General features: G+C 37.4%; 1 protein-coding gene across 2 annotated transcripts in view; it reads right to left on the bottom strand.

Annotated features, from left to right (window-relative positions):
* MPC2 (mitochondrial pyruvate carrier 2) overlaps positions 1-15,557 on the bottom strand; it is a 30,313-nt gene that overhangs the window by 1,261 nt on the left and 13,495 nt on the right. For both annotated transcript variants that reach the window (XM_055587173.1, XM_055587172.1), the window contains 3 exons: positions 12,174-12,214; positions 2,053-2,137; positions 977-1,088 (listed from right to left, as the gene is read on the bottom strand). In XM_055587173.1, the coding sequence (XP_055443148.1) occupies positions 977-1,088; positions 2,053-2,137; positions 12,174-12,214 (238 nt within the window). The remainder of the gene's footprint in view (positions 1-976; positions 1,089-2,052; positions 2,138-12,173; positions 12,215-15,557) is intronic.

Genomic DNA, 15,557 nt, shown 5'->3' with positions numbered 1-15,557 from the left:
TAGTATCAGGTTAAAATAAGATGGTGTATGAGAAAAGTACTCTGTGAATAAAATCACTGTACAAACTGAAGTTTATATTGATATAAGTTAAGACCTAAAAATGGTTATCAGGCATTTATAGAAAGAGTGAGTATTCATCTATCTGTTATGTGCTAGATTATTAATTAAGCTGCAAGTAAAGCTAGGTATGGTACAGATGAATGAAATTAAATGTACTATACACTACAGACGGAGAAGGCAATGGCACCCCACTCCAGTACTCTTGCCTGGAAAATCCCATGGACGGAGAAGCCTGGTAGGCTGCAGTCCATGGAGTTGCTAAGAGTTGGGCACGACTGAGAAACTTCACTTTCACTTTTCACTTGCATGCATTGGAGAAGGAAATGGCAACCCACTCCAGTATTCCTGCCTAGAGAATCCCAGGGACAGAGGAGCCTAGTGGGCTGCCGTCTATGGGGTCGCACAGAGTTGGACACGACTGAAGTGACTTAGCAGCAGCAGCAGCAGCATACACTACAGAATAGAATGCTTTCTGAAAAGAAGGTATATTATATAGCTCAATGTTTTCTAATTTTTTTTTGAGATCATTCAATTTTTTTAGCCAAAGAAAGCTGTTATTCATAACATTTTTTTTGTAATTTAGGAAGGTCCTATGGTTTAAACAAAGCCAGAGCCTTCATCTAAGCTCATTCCAGAGTGTTAGCTAGTCACTGACAAATAATATTAATTACTGAATAAACAGTTTCAAGGGCTTCCCAGGTGGCTCGGTGGTAAAGAATCTACCTGCAATATAGGAGATGAGGGTTTGATCTCTGGGTGGGGAAGTTTCCCTGGATAAGGAAATGGCAACCCACTCCAGTATTCTTGCCTAGGAAATCCCACAGACAGAAGAGCCTGGTGGGCTACAGTTCATGGGGTCACAAAGAGTCGGAAATAACTGAATGACTAAGCGACAACAAAAACATTGTGAGCTTACCTCCAAATACGAAAGAGCTGAGAGGCTCCTGCTGTCCCAACAAAGAAATTAACAGCAAATAGACTCCAGTTTTTTGGAATAATTACAAGTGAGTATCTTGACCAAATAAAGCCTGTTGAAATAAAATATTTTTAAAAAACAGCATAGGTATTGCTGCGATCTTATCTAAACATTTAATATTAGAGTAAAATAGACAATGATTTTATTTTCTTGGGCTCCAAAATCACTGCAGATGGTGACTGCAGCCATGAAATTAATAGATGCTTGTTCCTTGGAGTAAAAGCTTGACAAACCTAGCGAAGATATTAAAAAGTAGAGACACTGCTTTGCCAACAATAGTCAAAGGTATGGTTTTTTCCAGTAGTCATGTATGGATATGAGAGTTGGACCATAAAGAAGGCTGAGTGCTGAAGAACTGATGTTTTCAAATCGTGGTGCTGGAGAAGACTCCTTTTTCTTTGGGGAAGACTCTTGAGAGTCTCTTGGACAGCAAGAAGATCAAAGCAGTCAATCCTAAAGGAAATCAACCCAGAATATTCATTGGAAGGACTGATGCTAAAGCTGAAGTTTCAGTACTATGGCTATAGACATGACTCACTGGAAAAGATCCTAATGCTGGGAAAGATTGAGAGCAGGAGGAGAATGGGGCAACAGAGGATGAGATGGTTGGATGGCATCACCAACTCAATAGACATGAGTTTGAGCAAACTCGGGGAGTAGTGAAACAGAGTAGCCTGGCGTGCTTCAGTCCATGGGGTTGCAAAGAGTCAGACACAACTTAGCGACTGAAAAACAACAACAACAGCATAAAGTAGGGAAAAAAGGTTATAATCTGAGATTTAATGAAGTTGGTATAATTCAGGTTACACAAAACACTCAGTTATTACATCAAAGAAAAATTTGTACAACCCTCCTTCTGCCTTCTTTGGCTATAGTCTAATAACTGCTTAAAGGTAAAACCATTAGTTTCTTTGTGTGTGAGTGTCCATGTATGTATTTCAAATGTTAAACAATCAAGTAAATTGATGTAAACTAATTATTGAATGTCCTATATGGAAGATATTCATTTAATTTACCTGTAGCCATCAAAACAGCAGACTGAGCCGTGCTGAGTTTTTCTGCAGGTCTGGCCATGTCAGCCAATCCAGCACACACCAGCCCCTGGAAATGAACATTTTTTTCAATGTTACTTTTTCTTAGAAGTGGAAGTATCAGAAAGCTGTTGTACTTTAAATTTCTTGGTTAGATAATTTTTCCTTAATGTCGAAGTATACATGGTCATTCTCTGGCATATTTTTAATACTGTCTTTTATAGAATAATTCCACTCATACTCCACCACCAGCATCAGTCAGAAAGTTTAGTAATGAGTCCTAAAAGAATATTAGTTATGCTACTCTACCGCATAGATTAGAATACATAATAGAATGATTTTTATTGATGAAAAATTCACTCCTACACAAAATAAAGAGATACTAGGACAATGAACCCCTATATACCCATCACCCAGTCAACAATTATTGAGATTCTGCCATATTTACCTTTCCTCCTCCCTTTCTCCTTTTTTCTTTAAGTATTTTAAATCAAATTCTAAACATGTCATTAGAAAATATGGTCTTAAGAAATTCATTTTCAGGACTTCCCTTGGGGTCCAGAGGTTAGGAATATGCATGCCAATGCGGAGGACATGAGCTGGATCCCTGGTCTGGGAAGAGCCCACCTGCCAAGGGGCAGCTAAGTCTGGAGCCACAACTATTGAAGCCTGGGTGTTCTAGAGGTGGTGCTGGGCAGCAAGAGAAGCCACTGCTCACTGCAACTAGAGGAAGCCTATGTGCAGCAGCCATAGGAAAGCCAACAATAAATAAAGACATACATTCATTTTCAGGTTTTATTGAATTCCTAAAAGATGCATGAAACACTTAAAAAAAAAAAAAAGGTTTTTTCCTCCTAAATAGAACACATGCATACTTGGGAATTTATATAAAAATTTAAACCAAATTAAAATGATTTTTATTTAATAAAGTCAGTGGTTCAAGAAAGCAGTGATTCTGGCTCAAAAAGTGGCAAATGGTTAAATACAGAAGTGGAAATAGAGGTATATCATGACTAACACTACTTTTCTTCATAATTTCCATCCATAGTCATGTGATTTTCTTCTCAAATAGCTCCAAATCATCACTCTTACATTCTTCTTCCAGGTCCTAATATACATTTTCTGTCTTGCATATTTGTTCCACTTTGGCAGGGTGGAACACTGCCCTTGTATAGGGGAAGAAGGGGACTGGTTTCTACCATTATTCTACTCGGTCCATGTATTACTACACTGTGGCTTTTCAAGCAGATTTATGATGATAGAGGCTATATTCTAGCATTGTCTTTCGGAAAAGGTAGCAGCCATGATTTTGTTTATGCTCAGCGTATACATTTCATTTTTCTAGGACATGTTAGTAATCATTCTCTCTCACAAAGGTCCTGAGTGCCCTCTCCCACAGTTCTTTTTCTCTTTTTCTTGAAATCATCTTCTCTCTTAATACCTATGTACATATTTTCTGATCCACTTACAAAGATGTTGTAGATATCATGCCCTTTGACTCTCTAGTATTTTAGTGTATATTTGCTAAGAACAAGCCTATCTTCCCATTTTCTTAAATATCTATAATCTAATCACAAAATTTAACATTGACAAGACACTGTTGTCTAATATACAGTTCACAGTCAAATTTTGACACAGTTAAAACTGCCCCAAAATGTCTTAAAAAATTTTTTTTTCTTGTCTAGAGTGGTTACATCGGGAGAATACACTGCATTTGGAATGTTACACCTTTTAGTCTTCTTCTGAAGTTGAAGTGTAGTTGGTTTGTAATACTATATTATTTAGTTTCCTTTCCTGAATTTCTAAAAATCCTTATTTTCTATACCCCTCTAATCTCATGTAAATTATCTAGAAAATCTTACTGTGAATTTACTTATCTCTGTCATTTACTAGCTTGATGACTTTGGTCAAGTTACATAATACTCTCTTTTTTGGCCATGCAGTTCATTGGATCTTAGCTCCCCGACAAGGAATTGAATTTGGGCACTCTGCAGTGGAAGTGCTGAATCCTAGCCACTGGACAGCCATGGAATTCCCCATAACACCTGGCTTATATTCTTCACGTATAGAATGAGAGTATTAATAGCTACCCTTGCAAGAGTGATATATGATTAAATGAGATAATATGATTTAAAGATATTTAGCATAGTGTCTGGAAAATATTACTGTTAGCAACGACAAACAGTAGTTTACATTTTTAGAGGAACAGAGGTACGGGAATAATAGTCTTTGTACCCTTTCCTGTATTTCTAGCCTCAGGGGCTAGAAGGTCGATGTTCCTCTTCTTTCTTATGAACTTTACTCAAATAATAGAACTGTAGAGTCAGAGAGTGCGTGGAGTATACTGAAAGACTGTGTAAATTACTCCCTAACATAGGAAGAAAATACCAATTATAGAAAGGTTCAAAGTGACTTATAAAGGGGGTCATGTAAGTGTTTAAGAGCCTAGGCTTTGAAGTAAAATTAGACTTGAGGGCTCACATCCTGAGTCCGTCGTCACTTAACAACAGTTTTAGTTCTTTGAACCTCAGTATCTTTACATCTCAGATTTTTTCTGGTGAATATTAAGTATGAGACAGAGTATTAAATAACCCAATGTAGACAGTTTAGCATCTAGCAGATTCAAGTTATTTCTCTGCTTCCATCAATTAAAAACTGGTTTTCAAATGTGTGTGATTCTTTCTGGCACCTGGTTATCTCCACTGGGTGGAGTAAATACTCATCAGATAGTGTAAAACATTTTTTTCCTTCTTTTCTTGCAATATTTTCTCCTCTAGTTAAAAAAAAACAACTCACATAACACTTTTAGAGGAGTGTAAAAAACAATGAAAAACCACTATATAATATTCCAATTCCAAACACTTAAGAGATAGCAAAGTTCTCAAGATTCTAAACTGTGAATTAGCACATGTTAGGAGTTACAGCTGGAAAAGCAAGTAGTTAGATACTAAAAATCAGCATAGATAATCTTAAAACAGTTTGACTTATTCCTAAGAACAGAAAGAAAAAAAATTAGCTACACAATATGGTGTAGTTAAATATAACCACACCAGAGTTAAATATAACCTAGTCTGTGCAAAAAGACTATGAGCAGAAAGAAAAAAAAGCTCTGAATTGACTTTCACATAATAGTTTCCCCAGGTTAGCCAAAGGGCTTCCCTGATGGCTCAGTTGGTAAAGAATCCGCCTGCAATGCAGGAAACCCCGGTTCGATTCCTGGGTCAGGAAGATCCCCTGGAGAAGAGATAGGCTACCCACTCCAGTACTCTTGGGCTTCCCTTGTGGTTCAGCTGATAAAGAATCGCCCGCAGTGCGGGAGACCTGGGTTCGATCCCTGGAGGCTACCCACTCCGGTATTCTGGCCTGGAGAATTCCATAGACTGTATAGTGGGCTAATTATTCTGTATTGCACTCATGCATTTTTGCTCTCACCAGTTCAGTTATATTTTTATCAAGTCATTGTAGTTCTCCTCAGACATGTTTATATGTTTTGTTGCAGAGAAGCCAATTCTGACTCCATGTTGGAACTGTTTCTTTGACTTGCTTTTTGCTGCTTTTGTCATTATAATTATACAGAACAGCCTGCCTCAGAATCCTGCCCCTCTGCCTGACTATAAAGTGCCTTTGTTCAGAACCTTGTGCACCTGTAGATGGCAGGAGGGAAGAAATCAACACACCCCTGCCTGAGGCTTGCCATTCCAGGAGATTGGCAAGATTAATGGTCTTTTTACTTTGCTTCCTCACCTTCCCCATCTCTGATCTATAAAAGAACCTGGCATCCAGATCCCGATAAGATGGTTATTTTGAGGCATTAGGCTGCCATCTTCTTGGTCAGCCAGCTTCTCAATCAAAGTCTTCCTTGCCTCAATCCCTCATCTCTTGGATTCACTGGCCTGTTGTGCAGCGAGCAGAGCAGAGCAAGTTTGGACTCGGTAACAGTTTTATTTTTTAATATAATTTATCTAATTTAATGAACTAGGTAAATAGCTGATATACAAAAAGAGGGTTGCTATTTCTATGAAACTAAAGTGATTGCTTTGGAAAGATTGAATAAAGGTAAGTTGTTAAACTTGCTATCAAATTTGGTGTAAACAAGACAGATACAAAAAGACTGGTAGGGGGAAACATAGAAATCTAGCAGGTTTCTATTACCAGACTATTATGAAAGAGTCTATAAACTTGGTCTGATTTAAAGACAACTAAACTAAAATTATACAGGATGCACTGTGGCTATAATTCTTCCATGATAAATGATGTGGAACTCAAAATCAGTGGATCCACACACAAAGCCCTGGCATTATAGTAAATGATTGATAAATGAATATGTGTTTGTAGTCTTAGGGTTAAAATAGTTAAAGTAAGAATGCTCAAACTACTGCACAGTTGCACTCATCTCACACGCTAGTCAAGTAATGCTCAAAATTCTCCAAGCCAGACTTCAGCAATATGTGAACCGTGAACTTCCTGATGTTCAAGCTGGTTTTAGAAAAGGCAGAGGAACCAGAGATCAAATTGCCAACATCTGCTGGATCATGGAAAAAGCAAGAGAGTTCCAGAAAAACATCTATTTCTGCTTTGTTGACTTTGCCAAAGCCTTTGACTGTGTGGATCACAATAAACTGTGGAAAATTCTGAAAGAGATGGGAATACCAGACCACCTGATCTGCCTCTTGAGAAATCTGTATGCGGGTCAGGAAGCAACAGTTAGAACTGGACATGGAACAACAGACTGGTTCCAAATAGGAAAAGGAGTACGTCAAGGCTGTATATTGTCACCCTGCTTATTTAACTTATATGCAGAGTACATCATGAGAAATGCTGGGCTGGAAGAAGCACAAGCTGGAATCAAGATTGCCAAGAGAAATATCAATAACCTCAGATATGCAGATGACACCATCCTTGTGGCAGAAAGTGAAGAGGAACTAAAAAGCTTCTTGATGAAAGTGGAGAGTGAAAAAGTTGGCTTAAAGCTCAACATTCAGAAAACGAAGATCATGGCATCTGGTCCCATCACTTCATGGGAAATAGATGGGAAAACAGTGGAAACAGTGTCAGACTTTATTTTGGGGGGCTCCAAAATCACTGCAGATGGTGACTGCAGCCATGAAATTAAAAGACGCTTACTCCTTGGAAGGAAAGTTATGACAAACCTAGATAGCATATGGAAAAGCAGAGACATTACTTTGCCAACAAAGGTTCGTGTAGTCAAGGCTATGGTTTTTCCTGTGGTCGTGTATGGATGTGAGAGTTGGACTGTGAAGAAGGCTGAGTGCCGAAGAATTGATGCTTTTGAACTGTGGTGTTGGAGAAGACTCTTGTGAGTCCCCTGGACTGCAAGGAGATCCAACCAGTCCATTCTGAAGGAGATCAGCCCTGGGATTTCTTTGGAAGGAATGATGCTAAAGCTGAAACTCCAGTACTTTGGCCACCTCATGCGAAGACTTGACTCATTGGAAAAGACTCTGATGCTGGGAGGGATTGGGGACAGGAGGAGAAGGGGACGACAGAGGATGAGATGGCTGGATGACATCACTGACTCAATGGACGTGAGTCTGGGTGAACTCTGGGAGTTGGTGATGGAAAGGGAGGCCTGGCGTGCTGCAATTCATGGGGTCACAAAGAGTTGGACACGACTGAGCAACTGAACTGAACTGATGTAGTATTATTTTTTAGAATTATCCAGTGTGACCTTTATGATTATTTGATTTCAAGGCTAAGAAGGATTCAACCATAGTTAAATATCTAAAGCAGCACAGTCTAAAATTCTTAAGGTAGAACTTATGTGAGAACAAGACACAGGAGTTTCTATGGTTGTGAGGTCATCAGGAGACTATGCAGGATGTCAACATGAACTTAAAATAGATGTTTTTAAAGGAGATAGTGGAGAAAGCACTTATGAGTATATAATACTGTTAATGTTTCAAAACACTGATAGATCAGATCAAAGAACCACCAAAGCTATTGGTAAGATAAAGAAACATCTAAATTGTGGCAAATTTGTGATCAGAGGACCCCTCACAAATTTACTGTAAATACAGTAAGTCATTCTTTTAACTTTTTTTTGGTAAATTTTTACTGGAGTACAGTTGATTCACAATGTTGCATTAGTTCAAGTGTATAGCAAAGTGAATCAGTTATACATACACATATATCCACTCTTTTTAGATACTTTTCCCATGTAGGTCATTACAAGGTATTGAATAAAGTTCCCTATTGCTATACAGTAGTTCCCTGTGCTATACAGTAGATCTTCATTAGTTATCTATTTTATCATTCTTACTTTTTAAATAATGTTTCTAGAAACAACATTTCAGAAATTAATTCCACTTTGTAGATACATAATTTTAAGTGTTGGTCAGGAGAGAAGAGGAAGGAAATAGTAATATACCTTTTATAGTATTTTTTTTATACTACACTGCTTTTAAATGCTTAGTGTATGAGCAGAATCATTAAAGTTGATATTCTGTAATTTCTTTTTTAAACTGATAGAGCCTTTTTGCAATATACAAATCTAAAAAAAGAACTGCTCTCTAGTTCTCTGTAAATATAGTCCCCAATCACTAATTTACTCTAATCCTGTTTTATAGGTGAGACAAAAGGGCACAGATAGAACTTGCGTAAGGCCATAAAATTGAGGGATAGCTAATTCCAGTTCTAACATTCTTTTGTTTTTAATTTTTATTTTATTTATTTTTTCCCCAATTCCATATGCCTTTATTTTCTTTTATTTTTACTTTACAATATTGTATTGGTTTTGCCATACATCAACATGAATCTGCCACGGGTGTACACGTGTTCCCAATCCTGAAGCCCCCTCCCACCTCCCTCCCCATACCATCCCTCTGGGTCATCCCAGTGCACCAGCCCCAAGCTTCCTGTATCCTGCATCGAACCTGGACTTGCGATTCGTTTCTTATATGATATTATACATGTTTCAGTGCCATTCTCCCAAATCATCCCCCCCCACCGTTTTATTCCCACAGAGTCCAAAAGACTGTTCTATACATCTGTATCTCTTTTGCTGTCTCACATACAGGGTTATTGTTACCGTCTTTCTAAATTCCATATATATGTGCAGTTCTAACATTCTTAACTACTTCGATTTACAACTGAGTTTCTGAACTGTTCTAACAATTTAAAACTACACATTTAAAAGAATTAATATATCCTACAACCCAACAACAAAAAACAACTTTATTAAAACTTGGGCAAAGAGGATAAATACTTTTCCAAAGAAAATGTAAAAATGGTCAATAAGCATATCAAAAGATGCTTAGCACAGCTAATAATGTTAGGGAAATGCACATGAAAACCACGCACTACTTCACACCCATTAAAGTGTATTAAAGGGTATTATAAAACAACAACGAAAGTAACAAGTGTTGGCAGGGATGAATGGAAACTGGAAACCTTGTGATTGCTGGTGGAAACTTAAAACAGTGCAGCCGCTGTGGAATATAGTAAAGCAGTTCATTAAAAGATTAAACACAGAATTACCATATGATCCAACAATTGTATTTGTAGTTATATACACAAAAGAACAGAAAGCAGGGTCTGGAACAGATATTGTATGGACACCCAGGTGTCTATCAACAGAAAACTGAAAAAACAAAATGTGATACATACATATGATGAAATATTATTCAGACTTTAAAAGGAAGGGAATTCTGACACAGATGAACCTTAGGATATTATGCTAAGTGAAAAACGCCAGGCACAAAAAGACAGATACTGAAATACTGTATGATTTCATTTATAGAAGATACCCAGAGTAGTCAAATTCACAGAGTAAGTAGAATGCTAGTTGCCAGGGGCTGGGGAAGAGGGAAATGAAGAGCTGTGGTTTAATGGGTTCATAGTTTTAGTTCTGCAAGATCAAGAGTACTAGATCACAACACTGGAACAATTATCCTACAATTAAAAAAAAAATTAAAAGAAGAGTACAGGAGATTGGTTGAATAGTGATATACTCAACTCTAAAAAAGAGGTTAAGATGTTAAATTTATGTGCATTTTATTACAATAAAAAAAAGAAAGCCTGTAGATCAGTAGTTTTCAAACTTTAAAAGTCATCAGAATCACCTGTAGAGCCTATTATTAAAACACAAATTACCGGGCTCTGCCGGGAGCCATCTCCCGGCATATTGCATATTGAGTGCAGCACTTTCACAGCATAATCTTTCAGGATCTGGAATAGCTCAACTGGAAGTCTATCACTGCCAGGAGCCAGCGTGAGGAACTCCGCCCGTGGCAAAGGTCATGAGGAAGGAGGCTCGGCGTATGCAAAGGCGGGATCGAGCCTCAGGAGTCCCCCTGGAAATTCTAGAGCATCTACCCGCCAAACCAGAGTCTGCCTACTTTCTGCTTTGTGCTCTCACCTACACCTCTGACTTTACGGGGGGCTGTCCCCCACTACCTCTCTCTGAAAAAAAGAGTTAACTTACAGCTCCAGTTAATAATTCCTGGGTGTGACAGTGTTTCAACCTACAAACTCCTTTGGAAGTCCTCTAGCCTGCCTGAACAGGTTTTTCCGGCCACATGTGATTGCTCAGAGCCTCCCAACTGTGAGAGGCATGAGATGTTCTAAACTGTCTAAATACAGATTCCTTTGAGCAGTTAAAAGATTGATTAGAAATTGTATTGGTGAAGGGTTTTTCACTTGTTGGGCCCATGTTTGCTGCTAAGTCTCCATATCCCTTACCTACTGTGTCCTTGGCAGTGTATTGATTGATATAATGGGTGTATAGAAATGTAAGTAGTAGCCTCAATGTTTGTAACCTTGGACCCTTGAGTTAATTCTTTTCTTTATTGAGCCCACCTCACCTTTGCCCTATAGGAATGCAACTTTATCCCTTTATCCAATGCTTTTTGGAGGCTGGCGCCTGACTTTAGAATAATCACCTTTAGAGAAAAATAAGTTTCTTAAAATGTTAACAGGCCTCCGGGCCAGAAGATGATGCAAATCACCTAAACTTTTGCATATGATAAGTTTGCAGGAAGAAAGCATGGCTTACTGCATGACTTTACTCCTTCCCCCATTATCCTCTATGCATAACTTAAGGTATAAAAACTACTTTGGAAAATAAAGTGCGGGCCTTGTTCACCGAAACTTGGTCTCCCCATGTCGTTCTTTCTCTCACCTTCTGGCTGAATTATTCAGCCTCTTTTCTTCACTGAATTTCCTCACTGAGCTATCCTTATTTCAGCCTCTTTTCTCCACTGAATTTCCTCATTGAGCTATCCTCATTCTATTACTCTTTATATCCTTAATTAACGTTTAATTAAGCAATTGTTTCCTGATCTTCACCGACGCCGTCCCCGCTTCGAGTTCCCTGGATCCACTGGGGCTGGACCCTGGCAGGGCTCCATCCCCATAGTTTCAAATTTAGTAAATCTGCAATGGGGCCTGGAAATTTGTGTTTCTAACATGTTCCTGGATGATGCCAAGGTTGCAGGTCCGGGGATGACATTTTGAGACGCACTGCATCAAGCCAAAACTGGCCCTTCCAACATAAAATCAATGATTCATTATTAATAGCCATTACAATTACTTCTTTTCAGCTAAATGAGAACTTTATGAATGGAAACTCTGGCATAGGATAAAAGCATTTACTGTGGAGTCAGAAGTTCCAGATTCTATCATTTACCAAATGTTAATATATATATATATATATCCTGGATAAATTCTTCTGCTTTTTGAGACTAATTTTCCTTGCCACTATTTTGGTGTTAGTATCTTAAGTTCTCAAACTAAGTTAATAACAAAAGTTAATTTTGGGCGGGGGGAGGGGGGAGTTCAAACCAATTTAATGTTTTACATAGTCACAAAATTTTAGAATGAAGTTTCATGTTCTTAGGGCCCTCAATTATAATCTTTTGGATGATAATAAGTTCCCCAAAGGGCTCCTTATCTAAGGAGTTCAAAAGACCCCAAGTAGGTAGTATGCTTATAGAGTAAAAATGATACATCTGAGAATATTTGCATGAAATTATTTCAAGCCATACCATGAACATTTAAAGTACATCCTTCAGAAAAGTTACTTCAAATTAATAAGCTCTTTTAAAGAATATCTTTTTCAGTAGCATCAGCCAAAACCTAAGACTTACCCATTTCATAATTGGAGCCCAGAAAAATACTGTTCTGGGACCTGGAAAAAAAAAAGAAGGAAAAATTTAGCAAGTAACCAACTATTTTCTATATGTCTTTTAAACAGCTATCACCAAATTTCAAAAACTCAAAGATTTATCAATCTATTTCTAATAATTATTACTGTGCTTTCTGTATGCTTTGTATTTAAGTTAAAATTTAGAGAGTCACCATGGTACTAATTTTTCATACAAGTTGTTTTGATTTCCTTGTCAATTCTCTGTATTTTTGAGAACTATCAAAATTAGCTAAAGTATAATAGAGGTAGTTTTGGAAACTATTCTCAGTGTATTTTGCTTTGAACATGGAACTTAATATCATTTTATTTAAGGATAATCTTCAATTTGAGGAAATGATAAATTATGGAATTTTTGTGACGTAAACCTCAGTAGATATATATATATGTATATATTCACTAATTCTATTAATATTTATTATTATAAATGATGTCACCACATGTATTCTAGTAAAAGTTCTTACAAAATTCTATTTTTCCTAGTAAAAAATTAATGAACCTAACCTAAAATTAATTTAACCTAACTTTAAAGGGCACACAAGAAAGGGGAAAGTCCTTGTTTTAGTTATCCTGGTACTCATCCACCTCATGCAAAATGTTCAATAAATGTTGACAGTATTTTTGAAATACTGTCAGTATTTTGAATATATTTGAATTTCAAAATAGTGATGGTATTTTGAAAAACAACTCTGGTTTTCCAGATAACCTGGAATTTGAGAAGCACTGTGAATTTCAGAAACAAATAAGCAATTTGTTTCAGAGCTGGAAGTAAACTCACAGATCATCCTTCATTTTTACCAATAAGGCTCAGAAGAGTTCCATGACCTACTCAAGTCATGTGGGTAACTAGAAACTAAATGTTCTAACTCTCAAACTTGTGCTCTTTGACCAATAACCAATAACATAAGTTCTTACTCTTCCAAATCACATATCTCTTTTAACCTTTCAGGGCATACAGTGACAGTAAAAAAACAGATTTGTCCATGGTAAATCAAAAGCTAAATCCAATACACATCAGAGCACTTAATATGGTATGTATGTTCTCTACACACTGGATCAACAAAAGACATTTATTTCTTAACATAATTTCACATAAGATTTTTAAGCCAATTCAAAATGTAAAAAGTCTAATTATATTCATGATTATTTCTACCTTAATATTCCACTTTACTTTGTAAAAATAAATAAATCACATCTAAAAGGGCATAATCACCCAATGTAACACATTTATTTCTCTTCATCTACTCCAGTAATATTTCTCAATAGCACTATCAGGTAAAGATGATTTTTTTTTTTTTTTCCAATTTTACCCCTAGTAGGTGAGCATGGGAATACCAGACCACCTCACCTGCCTCCTGAGAAACCTATACACAGGTCAAGAAGCAACAGTTAGAACTGGACTTGGAACAACAGACTGGTTCAAAACTGGAAAACGAATACGTCAAGGCTGTATATTGTTACCCTGATTATTTAACTTATATGCAGAGACAACATGCAAAATGCCGGGTTAGATGAAGCACAAGCTGGAATTAAGATTGCTGAGAGAAACATCAATAACCTCAGATATGCAGATGACACTACTCTTATGGCAGAAAGCAAAGAGGAACTAAGGAGCCTCTTAATGAAGGTGAAAGAGGAGAGTCTAAAAGCTGGTTTAAATTTCAACATTCAAAAAAATAAGATCATTGTATCTGGTTCCATCCCTTCATGGCAAATAGATGGGAAAACAATGGAAACAGTGACAGGCTTTGTTTTTTGGGGCTCCAAAAGTCACTGTAGACAGTGACTGGAGCCATGAAATCAAAAGACACTTCTTGTAGAAAAGCTATGACAAACCTAGACAGTGCATTCAAAAGCAGAGACATTACTTTGCCACAAAGGTCCATACAGTCAAAGCTATGGTTTTTCTAGTAGTCAGCTATGGATGTGAATGTAGGACCATAAAGAAGGCTGAACACCAAGAATTGATGCTTTCAAACCGTGGTGCTGGAGAACTCTTGAGAGCCCTGTGGACAGCAAGGAGATCACACCAGTCAATCCTAAAGGAAATCAACCCTGAATATTCCTAGAAGGGCTGATGCTGAAGCTCTTATACTTTGGCTACCTGATGCAAAGAACTGACTCATTGGAAAAGACCTCGATGCTGGGAAAGATTGAAGGCAGGAGGAGAAGGGGGCAACAGAGGATGAGATGGTTGGATGGCATCACCGACTCGATGGACATGAGCTTGAGCAAGTTCCAGGAGATGGTGAAGGACAGAGAAGACTGGTGTGCTGCAGTCCATCTGGTCACAAAGAGTCGGACACGACTGAGCGACTGAACAACAACGACAAGGTGAATATTCACTGCCATTAATAAAGAAATGTTTCCAATCACATACATAAATAACATTTAAAAGATAAAACTGAATTAAACCTATTATTTAAAAATAACAGATAGTGAAACTGAAAAAGCACAGAGCTAAAAAAAGAAAATGCAGGGATTTAAGTTAAGATTTAGTTGCAGTTGTGGCTTTAATTTGTTGCAGGTATCATTCATTCATTCACTCATAGTAATTACTTCATGCTTTATAGTCTCCTAGGCACTAAGGATACATTGGCAAATAAAACACAGTGCTGGCTTTTAATAAGTTAAGCACAGGCAGGTTAAGTAAAATCGTATCTGTAAGCTGTATAAAAAACATTTAAGGGAAACAATTCTAAAGTGCTTTTCATCAAAACCACTCTAGTTTCAGTTATATACCACCACTCAAAAGTGAAAATTAAAGCAGTGATAATACTCCTTTTTGGGGTGCATTTTGGCTGAATTACTATCAAAAGTAGTTGGTTAATGTTAACAATAAGGAGAGAAATTTGAAAAATATAAAAAATGGCATCTGATCCTTGTGTAACTTTTGCTTATTAATTAGTTCTAAAAAAGTATCAAACAGTATAAACCATTGCTCACCTTTATCAATATTAAGTGATTGTAATGTTACAGTTTGGACTATGCCACTATTCAACATATCATTGGTATATTTTTGTAGTCCTTTCAAACTAATTCACATTGTTCAATGTGATTTAAAATACAATGGGATTTAAAAATCAGATGTACTATTCAGTTTAGTTCAGTTCAGTTGCTCAGTCGTGTCCAATTCTTTGCGATCCCATGAATCGCAGCATGCCAGGCCTCCCTGTCCATCACCAACTCCTGGAGACAACCCAAACTCATGTCCATCAAGTCGGTGATGCCATCCAGCCATCTCATCCTCTGTCATCCCCTTCTCCTCCTGCCTTCAACCCTTTCCAACATCAGGGACTTTTCCAATGAGTCAGCTCTTCACATCAGG

This window comes from Bubalus kerabau, chromosome 6, assembly GCF_029407905.1.
Source record: "Bubalus kerabau isolate K-KA32 ecotype Philippines breed swamp buffalo chromosome 6, PCC_UOA_SB_1v2, whole genome shotgun sequence".
NCBI lineage: Eukaryota > Metazoa > Chordata > Mammalia > Artiodactyla > Bovidae > Bubalus > Bubalus kerabau.
This window is presented reverse-complemented; position numbering and strand designations above follow the sequence as displayed.